We start from the raw sequence: 19,571 nt of genomic DNA, 5'->3' as shown, positions 1-19,571 counted from the left end.
ATCTGGGCATACTGGTAAAATTTTATCACATAGGCCACTGGAATACTTTTAGTAACATTTCCACATATAAATGTGTAAGGTATAAGATAACCTTAAGAGATCCTTACAACCATAATTCTGTAAAGTAACTAATCATTTATACTTTGCTTTAAGGGGAACAAAAACAATTCACTATTTCATAAGCAATTTGGCAACGGATGTGATACTTTCTGTTTAGAGAATGTTTACCCCTTTGTTTCTTGGAATAAATATTTACTTTCTGATAAGCTAAGCTGAGCACAAGGAAAGAACAGAAATAAGGCCCTTTTAGCATTAAGCCTCAAGATGACATCTCAAGTCTCAATAAATATTTAAAAACAGAGAGAGGGAGAGAATGGACATGACCATAGTTATGTCATCATCATAGTTTCTTTTTCTTTACTACATTCTTAAACTGTTGTTCCACAAAATGTCTCCATTTCTGTACATTAGTGTTACTCTCCACCTTCTCTAGGCCTTAAAATAGTCATTATAAATTGGAGGCAAAAAGAATAGAAATAGAAAATATTAAAAAGTCTTTGAGATGACAAATTCCTGCCAACTATGAACTTTCTGGCCTGGAGGGTGCTGTATAATTATATCAGCAATGCAACAATTTTATTTATAGGTATGACTGTAATACTTCTGCAACCTCAGGTAGCTTTCCTTTTGAAATGCTCTGTTTTTATGTCTAATGTCACAACTGTATGATTACCTATGAGTTTCGTACCCATGTTCTCCATCGTGGTGTCTCTCCATATGTAAGGGGGGAAATAGTTGTCACCAGGGAAAATGGCTAACCACGTCTGCTTTGAATAGGTGGGTACTCACTCTGGCCCTGTCCTTTCCAATAGACCGCGAGTCCCCTAGAAGTTACGCATCCACTGTGACGGACTTGGGGAGGAGTGCACCGAGGGAAAGAAGAGGAACTCCAGAAAAAGAGGTAGTTCGTTCAACTGCATTTAAGTTTTTGTCAATAAGATACCTGAAAACCAGTCAAAGTTACATCCAAAACCAGTAAAGAACACGGACTAAAAACATAAAAATGACAGTGGAGAAACTTAGAACATTTTCCCTGGAGCCCAAGCAAAGGACTGGAGAGTTTGTGTTCTGACCCCAGCTGCAGATCAGCCCCAGCTGCGGTCCAGCTGGGGCAGTGAGACCTCTGTTCTTGTGCATCTGGACCTCACACCCATGAATGAACAGTCGTGGTCTAAAAGCATCTGCAAACTCCTGGTCCAGTGATATAGGGAGAGCCCTAGGTCAACCATGTTGCAAATCAATACAAAGGCTATATAGATATCTGTTCCTGGCCTGCTTTTGTTGGTGAGGGTCCCTCAAAAACCACTGCCCTGTAAGAGATCAACCAAAGGACTTATATGCATGCATATAAGCATAACCAATGGACACAGACAATAGGGGGGGGGGGAGGGGGGATGTGGGCCTCTGTAGGAGCAGGTGCAGGCTGGGAGAGGTCAATGGGAGAAAAGGGAGACATATGTAATACTTTAAACAATAAAGAATTTTTAAAAAACCACTGTCCCTGGGAACCACCTACTTACTAGCTCTTGGCCAGTGCCCTGAGCCAGGCCTAGAGCGCTGGCTCACACTACCTTGGAGCCATGAGGATCTGGTGGGATCTGAAGGTGGGTCTTGGACTGGCAGCCCCTCCAGGAGTATCTCTGTAGGTGTCTGATAGAGTCCTGTGCCCGTGGGACTCCCCACCAAAAGAAGTCAAGAATGGTCCAGGCTGCCTAAAGCTCACCAGAATCACAGGGGGAAAGAGTGGGGTGAGGGACTCATTGGGAAGTAGGGAAGGAAGAGCTGGAGTTGCTAGCTCACCGGTGCCCCAGTCAGATCTGTGGGCCCCAAGGTTTGATGGGGAGCACACGTTTACCATGTGCTGAAGAATTCCTGAACCCTCCGGGGAATGCAAGATCATCCAGTCTACACTGTTGGCCACTAACTAGCCCAGTGGTCGGCAAACTGCGGCTCGCGAGCTGTGGTTTGCCGCTCTGTTGACTAATGAGTTTGCTGACCACTGACCTAGACTCTCGATTCCAATAATTACAGGCTGTTGTTGTTCCTTGTGATTAAGCCCCTATCCCAGTGGTTGGTAAACTCATTAGTCAACAGAGCAGCAAACCACAGCTCGCAAGCGGCATGTGGCTCGTGAGCCGTAGTTTGCCGACCACTGAAGTAGCCTCCCAGTGATAACTGGGCTAATGTTTCTCTGCTACTATATTCATAAGTGTTTAGAAAAAAGGATGATGATATCCTTCCCAACTTTCATCAGTCCTTTTATTATGATTCAGACAGAGCTGTTCCAATACATAAGGCATAGATAACTGACTCCACAATTATCCCAGAAAATGCCTTGGTTACAGCCAAAATTATACCTGGGACAGAATCCTCTGCAGGTATTTTATTCCCCTACTAGAGGCCCAGTGCACAAATTCGTGCATGGTTGAGGTCTGGCTGGTGCACCCCAATGGGGACCCATCGGGGGTGAGGCCGGCTGGGGGAAGGGGCTATGGGAGGGCTCCAGGGCGTGTTCCACCTGTCTTGCTCAGTCCCGATCAGCCAGACCCCAGCAGCAAGCTAACTTACCAGTCAGAGTGTCTACTCCCTGGTGGTCAGTACATATCATAGTGAGCAGTTGAGCGGCCTTAGCATACCATTAGCATATTACATTTTGATTGGTTAAACGGATGACTGTACAACCAGACACTTAGCATATTAGGCTTTTATTATATAGAATTATGACATTCATCTACCTTAGTTGCTAAGATGAAATATGACATTCAATAGTTATGGTGAATAAGCCATCTATTGTATTCCTGCTATAGCTTAAGTGTCTAAATGAAGAACTGATTGATTTATTCATAAATTGCATATAGAATTTACATTATATATTTTTAATCATTCCTTGAGGTTTCACTTCTCTTTAATTCCTGTGAAACTGCTTTCTTGTAGGAAACCCAACATTTTAAGTTAGTGCTAATCGTTTTCCTTCCTTTCCAGAAATTGCCTGCAAAAGCTGTTTATGATTTTAAGGCTCAGACATCTAAGTAAGTAAGATAAGTATTCATCATATGATTTAAGTTGGCTTTATACACTTTAATAATACTTTAAGAGATAAATATTGCAATGGGACATGTTCAAATAATTCAGCAATCCACTCTAATTAAGTGGTTCCTTCCGAATTAATTGGGATGTAGGTAATTTTATTTTCACTTTGAGTTTAGTTGAGAATCATTGAGTTTTAAACTACACTAAACATATTACATCACAACGAATTCAAATGGGTAGGTAAAACAAAAAAAGAAATTAAGCATCTTTGTTTCTCGAATTTTTGTGTCAAGATGAAGTAAAAGTAAAGAGTTGGGGAATAATTAACACTTCCTGGGAGAATTTGATAACATTCATTTATCCATCTAAATCAAGGAAGTTTGGGGGGTTGAAGACTAGAACTGTGCACAGATTCTCACCATAAAATCTCCATGTCTCAACACTCAAAGCTTAGCGATTTCAGTTAGGCTTAGTGCAGTGGTCGGCAAACTCATTCATCAACAGAGCCAAATATCAACAGTACAACGATTGAAATTTCTTTGGAGAGCCAAATTTTTTAAACTTAAACTTCTTCTAACGCCACTTCTTCAAAATAGACTTGCCCAGGCCGTGGTATTTTGTGGAAGAGCCACACTCAAGGGGCCAAAGAGCCGCATGTGGCTTGCGAGCCGCAGTTTGCCGACCATGGGCTTAGTGGATATCCGATAGAGCATTGGCCTGCAGACTGAAGGGTCCTGGGTTCAATTCCAGTCAAGGGCACATGCCCAGATTTCAGGACCAATCCCCAGTAGGGGGCATGCAGGAGGCAGCCAGTCAATGGTTCTCTCTCATCATTGATGTTTGTTTCTATTTCTCTCCCTCTCCCTTCCTCTCTGAAATCAATAAAAATATATTTTAAAAAAGAAGAAGAAAAAAAAGCTCAGTGAGTCTGAGCAACATTCTCTCCTGTGGCCTTTGATGTTGGTGTTTTCATACTCCTGTGTTGCAATATTTCCTTTCCCTTTTTTCTTTAGACTCTTGTTCATCAGATGGGCATGTGGTTGAGGAAAATCAGTATAGGAACTAGATACATGAGTTGGCTCAAATGGGAGGGAGTTTGCCACCTTGCAGTGGCCCATGTGCCCAGACCTTACTTAAGAAACTTTAGTCTCTCTTAGAATTCAAGTTATTAAATTCACTGTAAATTGGCATAAAATTACACGGTGTAGTTTAGACTGAATATATACAATAATCCAAATACTTATTCATCAAAATGCATATTATATAAATTCATTGTTCCAGAGTCTGTCTCTAGGAGAAGACAGAGAGAAAATAAAATCATTCAGAGTTGGCTGAGGTTGCTGAGAAAGGGAATGAACCAAATAAGAAAAATGCTATTTAGAAATTAAGATGTTGAACATGGTTTAAATCTGGTGGTTATATATATATATATATATATATATATATATATATATATATATATTCCTAAAAGAAAAGATCACATTTTTAAAATTATTATTAGAGAAGTAACTTCTGCTTTGTGTCTACTATACTCTGGTCCTCACTACTACTGTTCTTTGAATGTACTGTGACAATTGGAGGATGCATGTCGGTTTTATAAAATAACTATACAGAACACGTGAATTTCGTTTCCTCTTTGTGACAGTCCAAGGTTAGCAAGGGCTCGGGGAAGCCTGCTCTTCCACCGGCCGCCCGCAGGAGCATCAACAACAGACCTGAGGGTTGCCCGCACCCCCCTCCCATAAAGCCCTTCCTAAACCAACTAACCCTAACGGTGTACACCTCAGAGAAGCAGGTTAAATAGTCACCGTGGAAGCCACCCCTTCCTTTTAGGAAAAGTGTTCCCCTTCCACCATAAACAAACATATCTTATTGCAGCTTCGTCACATTCCTCTTGCTCTGTTCTCGTACACATGGAGCTGCTCATCATCCCTGTGCAATGACCTATTTGCAACAAAAGTCAAGGTTCTGGCCGACTCGGGCAACTTTCAAAGGCTCCCAGGCCCAGCCAGCCCTGCACGTTAGCGAAGGGCCAGCCTCACTTTTAAGTTATTTCCATTAATGCCTAGACGGGAGAGCTTCTGTGTGCCTGACATCTAACAGGCGAGAGATGGGTACCTGTTTTAAATAAATATCTATTTTAAAAGCTATTTTTGTTTGCCGAATACATGAAATGTATTTAATTTTAAAAAATACAGCTATGGAACCCATCCAATGTAATGTCTCAATTGCTAAACAGGAAAATGAGGTAAAATCACGTTTCCAAAGGTATAATGTTGTAAGCAAATCCTAAGAATTTGTAAGGAAAATCTTTATCCAACTGGGCTGAACAGATTTTTTTTTATAACTGCCATGTGTCCAAAATGGAAGCCATCCCCACACACCATGATATTTTGAATTTAATTTTTTAAAAAATCAATTTGCAATGAATATTCTAAAAATAGATATATGACTCACAACTCGGGTGTTCTGGAATATTTTCAGCTGAAAAGTCTCACACACACACACATACACACACAAAACCACGATCTTAAAATTGGTCTATAGATGCTTATGGCGCACAATGGGTCAAGTGTCGGAAGTGTATTTCCCAGCCGAATGCGGGTCTAGTGATCTTAAGAATAATTGCTCTTCATCGAGAAAAAGCCCATTTGAGCATGTCTCTCCCAGGGAGCTGTCCTTTAAGAAAGGAGACACCGTCTACATCCTCAGGAAAATCGACCAGAACTGGTACGAGGGAGAGCACCACGGGCGAGTGGGCATTTTCCCCATCTCCTACGTGGAGGTAAGTCCTCGCCCCGCCTGCTCACACGGGGGTTCCTCCAAGGTCCTGGCCGGTCAGGAATAAACCACTGTTTTCCTCCTAGAAGCTCTCACCTCCTGAGAAAGCACAGCCCGCAAGGCCGCCGCCCCCGGCCCAGCCTGGAGAGATCGGAGAGGCGATCGCCAAATACAATTTCAATGCGGACACGAACGTGGAGCTGTCGCTGAGAAAGGTACTGGGCTGCCTTCTGTGCTGGTGCCTTTCCCAGGCTGTCTTCTTCCTTAGGCGCCTCTGCGTTTTCCCATAAAGAAAGGCCAGCGGACTCCCCAGGGCTGCCCTGGGCCCTGTTTCCTGGCCCCTGCCCCTCCCAGGGGTGCCTCGGCCTGAGCACCATGGAGTTGAACTTGTGGAAAGGCATCAGCAGGAAAAGCACTTTGCCTTATCATTCCGTTTCTTTTTTTTTTTTCATTTTTTTTTTTTAATTTTTTTATTAAGGTATTATATGTGTACATATCTTACCATTGCCCCCCCCCACCCCACTCCCATTCATGCCCTCACCCCCCAATGTTTTGCATCCGTTGGTTATTCTTATATGCATGCATATAAATCCTTCGGTTGATTTCTTATCTCCCCCACCTCTCCCTAACCTTCCCGCTGTAATTTGACAGTCTGTTTGATGCTTTACTGCCTCTGTATCTATCTTTTCGTTCATCAGTTTATACTGTTTTTTATTATCCCCAAATGAGTGATCTTTTTTAATTTTAATTAACAATATGTTTACCTTGGAATCAAGGAAAGGTCCTGCAGTCATGACGCTCTTTCTTCCTGGGGAGCATTTTTCCTCCTCGAGGCCTCGTGACTGGCCCCCGTTTCACTGGAAGTCTAGCCGATCCTAGTGCCTCTTCCTAGCAGGATGGAAAGCACGCTAACTTGCTACTTTACACACCTGGGAATGGTCCCATCAACTGCGTTCGGTGTTTGCTAAGCAGTCATGTCCGTTTGCTTGAGGTGCCTGCATGTCTGCGCACCACGCAGACTAGACCGTGGTCACATGGGGGGCGGGCCACCAGCGCCTCCTGCCTGCGGTGAATGCAGGAAAGGACCCCTGTTCTCCTCCTGGCTCCAGAGCCTCACCTCCTCCTCCCCTGTGAGACCTGGGTCTGCATCATCAACCGATTCTCTCCTACCCTCCAAGCTGCCACACGGCATCTTTATCGGCTTGTTTCATTCTTTCCGTGGAAGCTTCCGCCAGTGCAATTATAGCTCAAGCAGTAGCCTAGCGTCAGCCTCTTGTCGGTGTGTTACGGAGAAAAGCAGTGCAAGTTTAAGATGCAGGGAGCCCCACTTAGCTTCGGTATGTTCTGTTCCATGGCAGTGGGTCAGGCTGGATAAACCACAGCATCTGGCGAAAAGCAGACTTTCCCTTTGAGTACCCCTGACAAAAGGCCTCCCCGCGGTGCCCAAGCTCTGACCCTGTGTCTGTCGCCTCTGTCGTCCCAGCAGGTGCAGCTGCCCAAACGTCCACATGATCTACTGGATGCAGCTGCGCCGCGTTTGACTGTCTAACCACATCTTGCCCATTTATTTCTGGGCCGCATGTGGTTTTGAGTTAAAATTTAAACTGTTTTGTGGCATTGGCTTGATCCCTGCAGGTGGCAGGATTAGTGATGGTAGAAAGTTCTATTATTCCAAAAGCCAGGGGTTCTATAAAAAGACTTAATGGCCACTGTGGCATGGCGACCCGTCATTCAGAATGGATGCTGGTGTGCGGCCATCTGGATGCAGACCTGGTGGATGTAGGCCCTGGCCACAGACATGGATTATCACAAGGGCTTGTCTTTGCCCGCTCCAGTGGTCGTCAAACTGCGGCTCATTGGCCCCTTGAGTGTGGCTCTTCCACAAAATACCACAGCCTGGGCAAGTCTATTTTGAAGAAGTGGCGTTAGAAGAAGTTTAAGCTTAAAAAATTTGGCTCTCAAAAGAAATTTCCATCGTTGTACTGTTGATATTTGGCTCTGTTGACTAATGAGTTTGCCACCCACTGGCCCACCCCATTCGCTTCACTCTTTGTTACTAGTTAGCATGTGCAGGGTAAAAAGAAAAATGGTGTGCCATCCAACTTCATCCCTTCTGGGGCTGGTTCCTGCAACCCACCGCAGGCCCGCCGTCACAGAGAGCTGAGTGACACTTTCAGAAGCTCATCCTTCCTGCGGAAGCTCATTCCGTGGACTCTGTCAGCGACAGGACGCTGCTGTCTAGGAGACATTGCCTATTAAACCGTTCTGCTTTTTGACATTACACAAGTCATTTCACACAGAACCAGTGTGAACATGTATGAGCCCATTCACATTAACCAAGCACCCTTAGGGAAAGATGTCGTGCGTGGGTGACTAAATGGCATATATGTTGATCAGCTGTTATTTGGGAATGAACTGAGACTTCCGTTGCCTTCTCCTGACTAAATGAAACTGGAGGTGTAACACTCTCCCAAATGAAAAACTATTGTTTGTTAGAAATGCTGGCAATTATATTTCTTATGTTGTCACCTCCCTGCTTATAATGCATTTTCCTCATGTTCATTGCAGGGAGATAGAGTTATTCTTCTCAAAAGAGTTGATCAGAACTGGTACGAAGGGAAAATTCCAGGAACCAACAGACAAGGCATCTTCCCTGTTTCCTATGTAGAAGTCGTAAAGAGGAACCCAGCCAAGGGCGCCGAGGATTACCCCGACCCTCCAATACCCCACAGCTACTCGAGTGATAGAATCCACAGCTTAAGTTCCAACAAGGTAAGAAGACACTTAGCATATTAGGAGAACACTTGGGAGCTTGGAGTAAGATAATAGGTGATATTAGGTCATTAAGAACATCATTTTTATTGCAAAGCAAGGGATTTACATGTTATGCTTCCAAGTTTGAGTGACAGGTCAATATAATTTTTCTTATGGGTGCTGGCATTAGGGTTTAATGCTTGATTTTGAAAATTTTATTTTCGAGTTAAAATACCGAAAGAGAAAAATTAGTATCATAAGAGCCTATATTGTGGATAAATATACCTGCTTTCTGAAACTCGGGTTTTTTGAAAAGTGATTTTTTTCTAAAGCTTAATTTTATATATGTATATATTAAATGGATTATATACATATGTATGTATGCATCTATAGATAAATCAATAGATCCCAAAATAGTTTATTTCAAAGTACATGGTAATTAGGTTGAAAAATTCTGTAGACGTCTTGAGATTTTTTTAATATAGAAAGAGAAATAGAGTAAAATTTTTAAATTAAGATCTCTAAGTCAGGTTGTTTATTAGACTGAATGAAAATGTCATTGGTCATCAGGTGCCCTCGTGTGTATTTCAGTTTTAGGATAATTATGTACCAGTTCTACTATCTCACTTGAGCTAGTGGCTGAAGAAAATTATCTTTCTCAATATCTGGTCTAAAAGGAACTTTGCTCCCTGAACTGGTTAACTAGAAAAGGCTATTCTACTTTCTTTACTCATAATGTGAATTTTTTTCTTAATTTTCTGTGAAGTTATAATATTGTGTGATCTTCTTATGGATAGTATTTAGGGATTTCTTTCACCTTTTCATTAAGCTCCAAGTATAAAATTTTAAATTACCAAGGAGTTAGTTCCAAAATATTGTAAGTACTTTCGAACATATAAAAAGTATATGATGTTGCATAATTTATTGATTATTTTAATAAATAATTAAGATCAAGGCTAGGACATGGGAAATAAACCATCTAGAGCCAGCAACATAACATCAACATCGGATGTTGTACAGTCATTTCATGCTCCAATGCAAGACCACCTCAAGTAGCACCCCCAGTGCCCTAACCCTCTCCTTGAAAATGAGTCTTAAGAGAATTTCACAAAAGCAAATAATCTAAGATCTCCTATCTCCTGTTTTAAGAGAAGCATTTTCTTTAAAAGGGCAAAGGTTGGCATTATATTCATTCTACTTCTCTTCGAAGAATGGGTTTCAGTTGTGAGGTAATTATTCTCAATCAAATATCATTGGGTAATGGAACCATTTGGTACCGTCCAATTTTGGTTGATTGGTTATAAAGTTTTCCAGAATCTTCTTCAGTATACTTACTGCACTACCAGAGCTTAGCACTTAGAGATCAACATTCTTTCTTTAGTAGTTCCCACTGATAAATGAAAAGATAAGAATCCTCATCTGCATATTTGGCTTACCCACTATTCAGTCATCTTAAATGAACTACCAAATAAATTTCAAAGTAACTGTACCTTCAAATAAAATTATATAAGAAAGAATAAGCATGTATCTCTACAAAGGCTTATTTTAACATTTAAGAAATTCTTCCATAATGTCCTAATTAATTGGCAATGTAATATTTTAGAGCACAGTGTTTTAATCTTTGTTGTGAATATGATTAAATGTATTTTCAGTTTCCAAAGTTTTTTCTTAGACCACCCAATTTTAAATCCTATAAATAGAGAACTGTACAAATTTCACTAATAACTAATTAGTGTTTTATTCTCACTGCTGGGGGAAAAAATGTGTTGAAAATCTTACATCCATAATTTGGAAAAAATTCTTAATGGTTTTATTCCCTCTGGTAATCTGTGCTCTGATATTGGCTCAATAAGGAAACTTCTCCGTGGTGTAGAACGCCATCATTTTCAGAAAAAGAACTATAATGTACTTCTAAACGACGATATCCAATGCATGTTACATATCCTGATATTTGCAAATAAAGGAAGGAATTTAAGTGATTTATGAATCACTCTTTGACACACTCAATCACATTTCTTGATGTACTGTATTTCAGGGGTGGCTCAAATATAAGTTGATAATATTTCTGATATTCTTGCTTTTGTACAGTAGAATCCAATTCTAATGATTTTTGTATTATAGGTATATTTTTGTGATATGGTATCCCAGGATACTTAATTTGACTTTCAGTGGAAATATGTCCATTATAAAGCTAAGCGCTTTGAACCTGTTAAACATAGATTGGTGACTATGGTGGTAATGGCACTGCAATAGTATTGGTGATCGGGGTAGAATTTAAAGATCTTTCGCATCCACATAATATTCCTGACCATGAGAAGAAGTGCAAGTGAAAAGTAATCATCTTGAATTTATTATTTCACAGGCTTTCAAAATCGATTCTTGTGTTGCATAGCATAGAGCATACAGTAGGACTCTGGCCAATAAGGGAACTTCTCTAGACCATCAATTAAGACTTAGGTCATTTCTATCTCATTAAATATTAAATATATACAGGACTTGCTAGGAATGTCTGTCTATCCAGTAATAGACCAAGTGTAGAGTATTTCTTTGTATCAGGTGCTAAGAAGCCGTAGTCCCGAATCTTCTTTAAGATGCTCACGAGTTTTATGACACTTTGTCTCATTTATCCCACCACATGGTGACATGGCATATTTGCTTTAAAAAAACACACACACACACAGCTAAATAAATTCTATAAATGCCCCATTCCTATTATCGGACACAGAAGGCAAAGCTTAAGTGGGGGTCCATTGTGCGCTGATACGTACTAAGGCCCTGGCCCCCAAAGTGCTGAGTGCAGAACAACCAGCTCACCCTGAACAACCAACCAGAAAGCACATCTCCATGCTCTTTCTTGAACACTTTTTCTTTCCAAACCAAAATCATTCCCTGGGAAGAACTAAAGTAACATGTCACCCACCAGCCTCTCGCAAGGCCTTCACATGCATGGCATGAACCATCCTTCCCAGCCCAGGAGCAATAGATACATGTATTAGAATGTTCCTAGGCAGCGCTTCCAGACCTTTGAATGAATTTACATAAAAATTCTGTTTTGTTCAATATATCCAAAATATAGCAATAATATTAAGTTACACAGAAGTCTACTTTTACTCAGAAGATTCAGCTTAAGTTATACCTCCCCAAGTTTACATAAAATGTCGAGCTATTGAGAGAGATGGGAGTCCTAGCAGAAGATTTTTCCCACTAACATCGTATGCTCCCTTCCAATGTAATCACTTACTTTGAATTTTTTTTAAAACTTTTAAGTCAAAAAAAAAAATAACAAAATAAAAATAAAAACTTTGAAGAAATAGTGTAAGTTCAGTTTCATTCTGATCATGGGTTCTGTTCTCAAAACATATTTTTCCAAACTTATGCACTTAGAAATGTGTTCATGTATAAAGATGTAAAAATATTGTATGCCATATGTTATAATCGCCTGGCAAACATAGGTGAGAAAATTATGGAAGTCCATAGGATTGGGCACTGCTTCAGGAAGCAAGAAGACGTCACAAATTCGGCAGCTGAGAAAGGTTTAATTATTGGCTTGTCATTTCAAAGTCATTTCTACTACTAAGTCACTATCTCGGAACCTAGTTTAAAAGAGGTAGTCTGTTAAATGAAATTAAATCTCTTAAGGTTTCACTGTCTATCCTTATCATCGCTATGACTGCTCTGTTTTGTCATTTGACACTGAAGACCCCTTTCAAATACTAGGAGAGTTTCATTTCCCAAATAAATTTCTAATTAACATGCTAGTGGTTTTATGTAAGAAAAATTCAGCAAAATATCTTCAAATCTATACCACAGCATAAAATATTGTTCTGTATTCACTACCTTTCCTGCATTTCTGTCTCTGTGTTTTGATACACTGTTGTTATTTTCTTGGTTTCTTCCTTTCTTTTGCTTCACATTCCCTGCTCATTTTTAAGTTGGCTCCCGGTGAACCAGCCCCTCCTCTCACGCACAGAGCTTCTCCTGGCCCAGATAACGGAGCTCACCAGGGGCCCACCCAGGGGTGGCCGTCCCTGACAGCTCACTGTCCTCCGGCAAACCCTTTGATTCCTTTCTTGGACAACTTCTTGGATGAATTAGAGAAGCTTGGTACTTTCACCTTACCAGCTGACCAAGCCGAGCCAAATATCCCAGAGGAGATCACCCTTGAAATTAAAGAGGAACCCTCAGTTCCCCTCCCATCGCCTCCAGAATCTGTACCTGCCAAATCACCTTCCCCTCGGCCACCCTTATGTGGCGCAGGTGCGACCTCAACTCCAGTCCATCCCTCTGAGAAAACGCCAGTCCAGGATCCCAGAAAGACAACTCAGAACAAGTGTGCAGACTTGACAACAATGAGAAAAGGCTTTGCAAACCCTGAAAAGGTATCTGAAGTCCTAGGGGATAAGTTTGTGGCCTCTGCACACACTAATGTGGGTCCCTTGCCCCAAACCCTCCCTGTCATTGGAGAGGAAGAGGAGGAACTCTGTGAGGGGGTGATGTCAGGCATCCAAGGAGGGCTTGAATCTCAAGACCCAGACGCCTTGCGGTGGGGCCATGATGGCCCCGAGGTGACACCAAGCCTGTACATTGAAGAGGAGGAAGAGGAGAGGAAACCCAGCTGCTCACAAGGTGCAGTAGCCACCTTCCCAGGCCCTAGAGCCCCCAAGGAACACAACCGTGCCGCTCACACCAATAAGGAGGTATTTCAATATTGCCTAATCCCTGAAGAACTAACCTGTCCTACAACGACAATTAGATAGCACAGCTAATCATATTAATAAACACTGCCTTAGAGGTTTTCCTTACGAGAAACAAGCACTATATAAGTCGGGGGGGGGGGGGGGGAGTGTATGGCAACCCAGCAAATTTTAATAAGATGATGGAAATGTATAATATAGTTCCATTATTTATTTACAGCTATACATTCATATTTAAGGTGGGTTATACTATCATCTCCACTTTAGAGATGAGGAAATTGATACCAAAAAAAAGGGGGAAGGGAAGGGAAGGGAAGGGAAGGGAAGGGAAGGGAAGGGAAGGGAAGGGAAGGGAAGGGAAGGGAAGGGAAGGGAAGGGAAGGGAAGGAAAGGGAAGGAAAGGAAAGGAAAGGAAAGGGAGAAGGAGGGAGGGAGGGAGGGAGGGAGGGAGGGAGGGAGGGAGGGAGGGAGGGAAAGAAGGAAGGAAGGAAGGAAGGAAGGAAGGAAGGAAGGAAGGAAGGAAGGGAGGAAGGAGGGAAGGGAAGGAAAGGAAGGAAGGAAGGAAGGAAGGAAGGAAGGAAGGAAGGAAGGAAGGAAGGAAGGAAAGAAGGAAAGGAAGGAAGGGAAGGAAGGAGGGAAAGAAGGAAAGGAAGGAAGGAAGGAAGGAAGGAAGGAAGGAAGGAAGGAAGGGGGGAAGGAAGGAAAGGAAGGAAGGAAGGAAGGAAAGGGAGGGAGGGAGGGAGGGAGGGAAGGAAGGAAGGAAGGAAGGAAGGAAGGAAGGAAGGAAGGAAGAAAAGGGAGGGAGGGAAGGAAGGAAGGGAGGGAAGGAAGGAAGGAAGGAAGGAAGGAAGGAAGGAAGGAAAGGAAAGGAAAGGAAGGGAGGGAGGGAGGGAGAAAGGAAGGAAGGAAGGAAGGAAGGAAGGAAGGAAGGAAGGAAGGAAGGAAGGAAAGGAGGGAGGGAAGGAAGGAAGGAAGGAAGGAAGGAAGGAAGGAAGGAAGGAAAGAAAGAAGAAAGGAAGGAAGGAAGGAAGGAAAGAAGAAAGGAAGGAAGGGAGGGAGGGAGGGAGGAAGATAGTGTTCTGGTTCCCTCTCTACTCTTTCTGAAGAGAGAGTTTTCTTCAAATCGGTGACTACTAAAGAATTGGGTCCTGCCATTTTCATTTTAAAAACCAAGAGACTTGGGCCATAATTTTAATCAGTAAAGAGAGATAACATCCTGAATCTTTAGCTTGTCAAGTTCTCTTTTAAGAAAACGAAAACTCAATATCTCACGTATGTAATCTGTGAATTAAGTAGCAAATATGGTTACTGGAAAATATCAAAATTATGAGACAAAAAGAATGAATGATTCATATTATGCCGCTATGCAAGTCCCCCGTGGATCTTCTATTGAAAGATTTCTGAAAATGAAAATCATGTTTAAACCCCATAATTTGCTACTTAGATCTTACCCATAACAAATGTAGAGGCACTTGGCCAACACAGGGTCTCGTTGGGCTTAAATAATGGTCAGTGCCCATGAGGCCCGTGGACCCTGAGGCTTGGCTGTCCCTCAACCCGGAGAGAAACCCTCACCTGAACAAAGAACCCAGCCATACCTGCATTTGTACCAACTAAACACACTGCTTCATAATAGAGATCATTCATTGTAGTTAGTCAAGCATGATTCTAGCTGATCACTTAAATGGCTCATTTTCTCTTCAGTTTAATTTTAAGACATGATTAGATATAGGGCTTGGGTCCCAGGAACTTCTATGGAGATTCTTACCTCCCACATCAGAAAAATGAAACTGATCACACCCACTGGAAATCTTGAATGAAATTCCAAGGAAAAAGTTCATGCTTTTAAAGCAAGAATTTGTCATAAATGTCACCAGTACTGGTTCACTTTAAACTTGTTCAAATATGGGGGATGTTAGCTAAAGGCTGACCATGTGACCTCATTCTGGACACAAGCGTAATCTCATCTTGTCTTTCCTCGATATTTAAGCTACCTTCATTTTCCTAGAGAGATGGACCGTCTACACCTTTTCCCAGCTGTCTGACTCCCTCCCCTCCCTCTCCTCCTCCCTTGGCCTCGGCCTCACAGCTGGTCTCTACGCTTTCTCAGCCTGCCCAGTCCTACTCACCACCTCTCCTCCCTAAACACTCTTACCAACAGGAAATAAGTTCACCAAAATTAAAGGTAACTGCATCTTGTGTGTGGTTTCTTGCATGTCTTTATATGGACTTAATCAATTACATGTATGTACGTAGATTTGTGCCATCTTACAAGATCTAAAAAAAGTCATGTCAAGACTGATTGCTAACTTTTAACAACAGCAGCATGGCCTCTATCCAAAAAGTTAAAATCTATATTTGCATAGCGGCGATACCCACAGGCAGGAGAAAAACAAACTAAAATGTACGTAAGATTTTTTTTTTTTAAGTGGAGGGTCAGCAGGAGAGCCATCCCACTCAAAGGCGTCAGCTTTGTAGCTATCGTCCTCTGTCACGTCTCAGTGGGCTCATCACCCCCAGTGCTGCCCACCCATCGGCCAGGTCAGCAGAGCCTGAGGGCACGATGCTCCCGGGCCTGGACTGTCTTGCAGGGGTCCTCAAACTTTTTAAACAGGGGCCAGTTCACTGTCCCTCAGACGGTTAAAGGGCCAGACTATAGTTTTTAAAAAAAAACTATGCACAAATTCCTATGCGCACTGCGGGCCCGGGACGCGTCGGCTGCTAAGCAGGACAGGCAGCGGCACCCGGCGGGCCGGATCCATGTCCTCAGCGGGCCGCATGTGGCCCGCGGGCCATAGTTTGAGGACCCCTGGTTGAGCCTTGTTCTCCCACAAAACTGAAGTAAATTGATAAGGATGCAGGAACGCAGCCCCTTCTGTTGAAGGCGTGAACAAAGCTTCTACCTCTGAGATGTGCAGGCTGGCAGCTCTACTGCTATTTTAAACACCCTAAGGAGAGCGTTTTAAAAGGTTTTGCCACAATGAGTGACTAGCCTTGGAAAGAGACTGGATGGCAATCCCAGAACGAAGTCACTCCCTCGTGGACAAGTTTTGCACTTATGATCGAAATGAGCCAAAGTTTTCCCCTTTAGGCGACAGACTTCAAGTAATAACTCACCTTCACATTCAACCTTTAGAACTTGACGCGAGAGCCTCTGCGGAGAGGGGGCCGCGCCAGGCTGTTCTGGGAAGAGCCCGCACCTGAGAAGGGCCATCTGGGACTCTCCCACGCCCACCCAGCAGACCCACCCACCAAAATCGTCCGGCCGTGAATTCCTCTTACGCATGAAAGGAAAAATGTCTGAAAAAGTGGAACACTCGAAGACTAATTGATCTTTGCCCTTTGAGGTTTTCATCTTTGCTGGCAGGAAATAATTAGGAAATTTTTAAGATAATAATAACACTTGGATAATGTCTAAGACTAAGAATTTGCCTCCCCCCTCCTTCTCCCCCCCCCCGCCCCCACCCCCGCTCTCTCTCTGTGGTTTTCTTTTTAAGGACAAAGTATTTATTTCTTGCCTTTCTCCTTGTTCTCCAGCCATTAAGGCGAACATAACTTAGAATCGGTGTTCTGTAGTTTAAGAGACCGGGGCTTTAGGTCTCAGGCACTGGCGGAATGTGAGGAGAGAATGGAGGTGTTCTCAATAAAGCTGTTTGAGAATAACACCTCAGTAACCACATCAAATAACTACCTCCATAAAACTGACCTTGTTTTTTCTCTATTTCATCCCCTATGTGCGAGCAAATGTTAATTTTTAATCCCCCACTGAGGTGTTTTTTTTTTTTGAAACCTTATAAATTACTTTTCTATTCACGGAGAGATTATAAACTGCCTGAAGTTATTTGTGCCTGTAAAGATAATGAGTTTCATAAATAAATCAGCATCCAATGTTTTCTCGTCTTGCTGGCATGAACCCTGAAGAACAATGCCTTACGCATTTCCTCTCCAGCGACTGCAGATTTTAGGTCAATCATCACTAATTATTATGAAAATTGTCCTAAGTAAGACAGTAATTAAATACAAATGGAACCAAGTACGAGTTTTAGACCATTACTGTCGTTTAACCCCACATCTGACAGTGACGAACTGTGCTGAGCTGAGTCCTGTGAGAAGGCTTTCTGTTCCTTCCATGTCAAGGATGTTAGAGTTACAAAGCAGAGTAGCCTCGCACTAAAAGCTGAGAGAAAGTAAAATGTTAATAATGTTTTACTGGGCAAAGTATAGTGTGCAGGAGATCAATACAACTTTATCAGCCCCTATCAGCCACTGGTTCTTTTTAACTTAACCCATCTTAATTTTTTTAATATATATTTTTATTGACCTCAAAGAGGAAAGGAGAGAGAGATAGACAGAAACATCAACGATGAGAGAGAATAATTGATTGGCTGCCTCCTGTACGCCCCCTACTGGGAATTGAGCCCGCAACCCGGCCATGTGCCCTTGACTGGAATCGAACCCAGAACTCTTCAGTCCACAGGCCAATGCTCCATCCACTGAGCCAAACTGGCTAGGGTTTAACCCATCCTAATTTAATACAATTTGATTCTTTTAAGAATTTTTCTCAGACAGTGTAAGTTTGTCACATGCAATCCAAAATTTTCCATAAAGTAAAAATTTACCACTACTTTGTCAGTGACAGAAGACTGAAAAATAGAACGAGGTTGATATATAAATCAGCATCCAATATTTTCTCGTCTTGCTAGCATCTTTTCTTTAAATAATGGTGTTTCATAATAAAAGTCATTATCCTCCTCAGCTTTTCCACAAGCCGAACTTCCTGTTCCACCTAAGAGAATATTTTGTAAAGGAGACTTACAGCATGAGGGCTCCAATTGCGATAGAAGCTCTTTCTGAAGCACTAAGATGGCTCTTTCTTGGTTTCTTCTAAGAAACTCCCTTACTGTGGTCCCATAAGGAAGTCTCCTCACACTCCGGCCATCCCGTCAGAAGGTGGTTCCCGCCCCCCGCCCCCCAGCACAGTTTCCAACATAAAATGAAACCCTGATTCTCCCTAATATGTTCCGATGATCTCACCAGCTGTTGAACCACGTCATTCTAGCTAACAGCTAAATGGTATTTCTCTCCATGAGCCCTGATGCTTATAGACAATCTTCCCTGTATTAGTCAAGACTGGAGTAGCTGCAGTGCCAGAAGACGCAAAATAAGTATAGCTTAAACCAGGTAGAAGTATATTTCTCTTACGCATAAAGGTAAGTGCACCCAGGGCTGGTATGTGGCTCCGCAGTCATTAGAGAACCCAAGAGATTCCCTTTTCCTTTGGCCTCATCATCCTCAAAGAGAAGCTCCCGCTGCACAGTGGCTGCACCAGCTCCAGCAGTCCTGCCCTCATCCGCATGCAGGAAGGAGGAAAGAGGAAAGGAGTCTGTACCTCCGGAAGGCCACTTCCCAGAAAGCGCACATTCCCATCTGTCAGCACTTACCGCATGAGCGCCTCTCAGTACAAGACTGGGTTAGAGACTTCATTCCGAATGGCCATGTGCCTACCTAACCCGCGGGGCTTCATTACTGAGGACGGACAGAGGAGAGAGCGGATGTTGGAGGGCATCAAGCCGCCCCTGCCACAAGCCTGAAGATCCATACCTAACGCATCGCATCCCCAGAGGCTGCGGAGTCTAGGTCACTCATCACTAATTACCATGAACATTGTCCTCAATGAGAGGTGAGGAAACCCCACGCTTTTATTTAAAGGTCCTTCAGTCCCACAGGAGTTCTCAGAAGCCAAGTCCAATACCACAGGACGCATTGCTAATTTCGTCCACCACTGGAGAGAGAGAAAGCGCACCCACACACAAGAACGGTAGCTTATTCACGGTCAGATTAAAAATCTTGCTTCGGAAGAACACCAATGTAGTCACAAGGTGCTTGGAGTTAGGACAGTATTTAGTATTTAATCGCATTTCATCATTTTCCCCAAAAAAGTCCTATTTTCTTCTTATGTGTTTTGTTAGAATGTTTCCCCCCTGACAAATGACTGGCACTTCCTATGCAATTGGATGGGTAGTAAGTAAAATGGCCCTCTTTCTTACTCTGTAGCTATTCAAATAAACACAAAGAAAACGGGCCAGATCGGAGGGTGTCTTGAACCCAGTTGTTAAACATTTTGGTAAAGGCATACGGTTTCTGGTATGTGCTCTTTGCCATGTCCGCTACATTCAAACATCTCTGCTCTGCTCTGCTCTGCTCTGCTCTGCTCTGCTCTGCCTGCGCGTTCAGATTGAAGCACAACGGATG

The 19,571-nt window shown here is 42.7% G+C and overlaps 1 protein-coding gene across 18 annotated transcripts in view; it reads left to right on the top strand.

Moving 5' to 3' along the window:
• The window catches only part of SORBS2 (sorbin and SH3 domain containing 2), a 207,745-nt gene that overhangs the window by 174,999 nt on the left and 13,175 nt on the right, over window positions 1–19,571 (top strand). For 15 of the 18 annotated variants that reach the window (XM_080661539.1, XM_080661533.1, XM_080661538.1 and 12 more), the window contains 5 exons: window positions 873–961; window positions 3,043–3,089; window positions 5,761–5,875; window positions 5,958–6,086; window positions 8,440–8,643. In XM_080661539.1, coding sequence (XP_080517665.1) covers window positions 873–961; window positions 3,043–3,089; window positions 5,761–5,875; window positions 5,958–6,086; window positions 8,440–8,643 — 584 coding nt within the window. The remainder of the gene's footprint in view (window positions 1–872; window positions 962–3,042; window positions 3,090–5,760; window positions 5,876–5,957; window positions 6,087–8,439; window positions 8,644–19,571) is intronic. The other 3 variants (XM_080661544.1, XM_080661542.1, XM_080661547.1) reach the window with 1 other exon arrangement.

Source organism: Plecotus auritus (genome assembly GCF_963455305.1).
Source record: "Plecotus auritus genome assembly, chromosome: 3".
Classification (NCBI taxonomy): domain Eukaryota; kingdom Metazoa; phylum Chordata; class Mammalia; order Chiroptera; family Vespertilionidae; genus Plecotus; species Plecotus auritus.
This window is presented reverse-complemented; position numbering and strand designations above follow the sequence as displayed.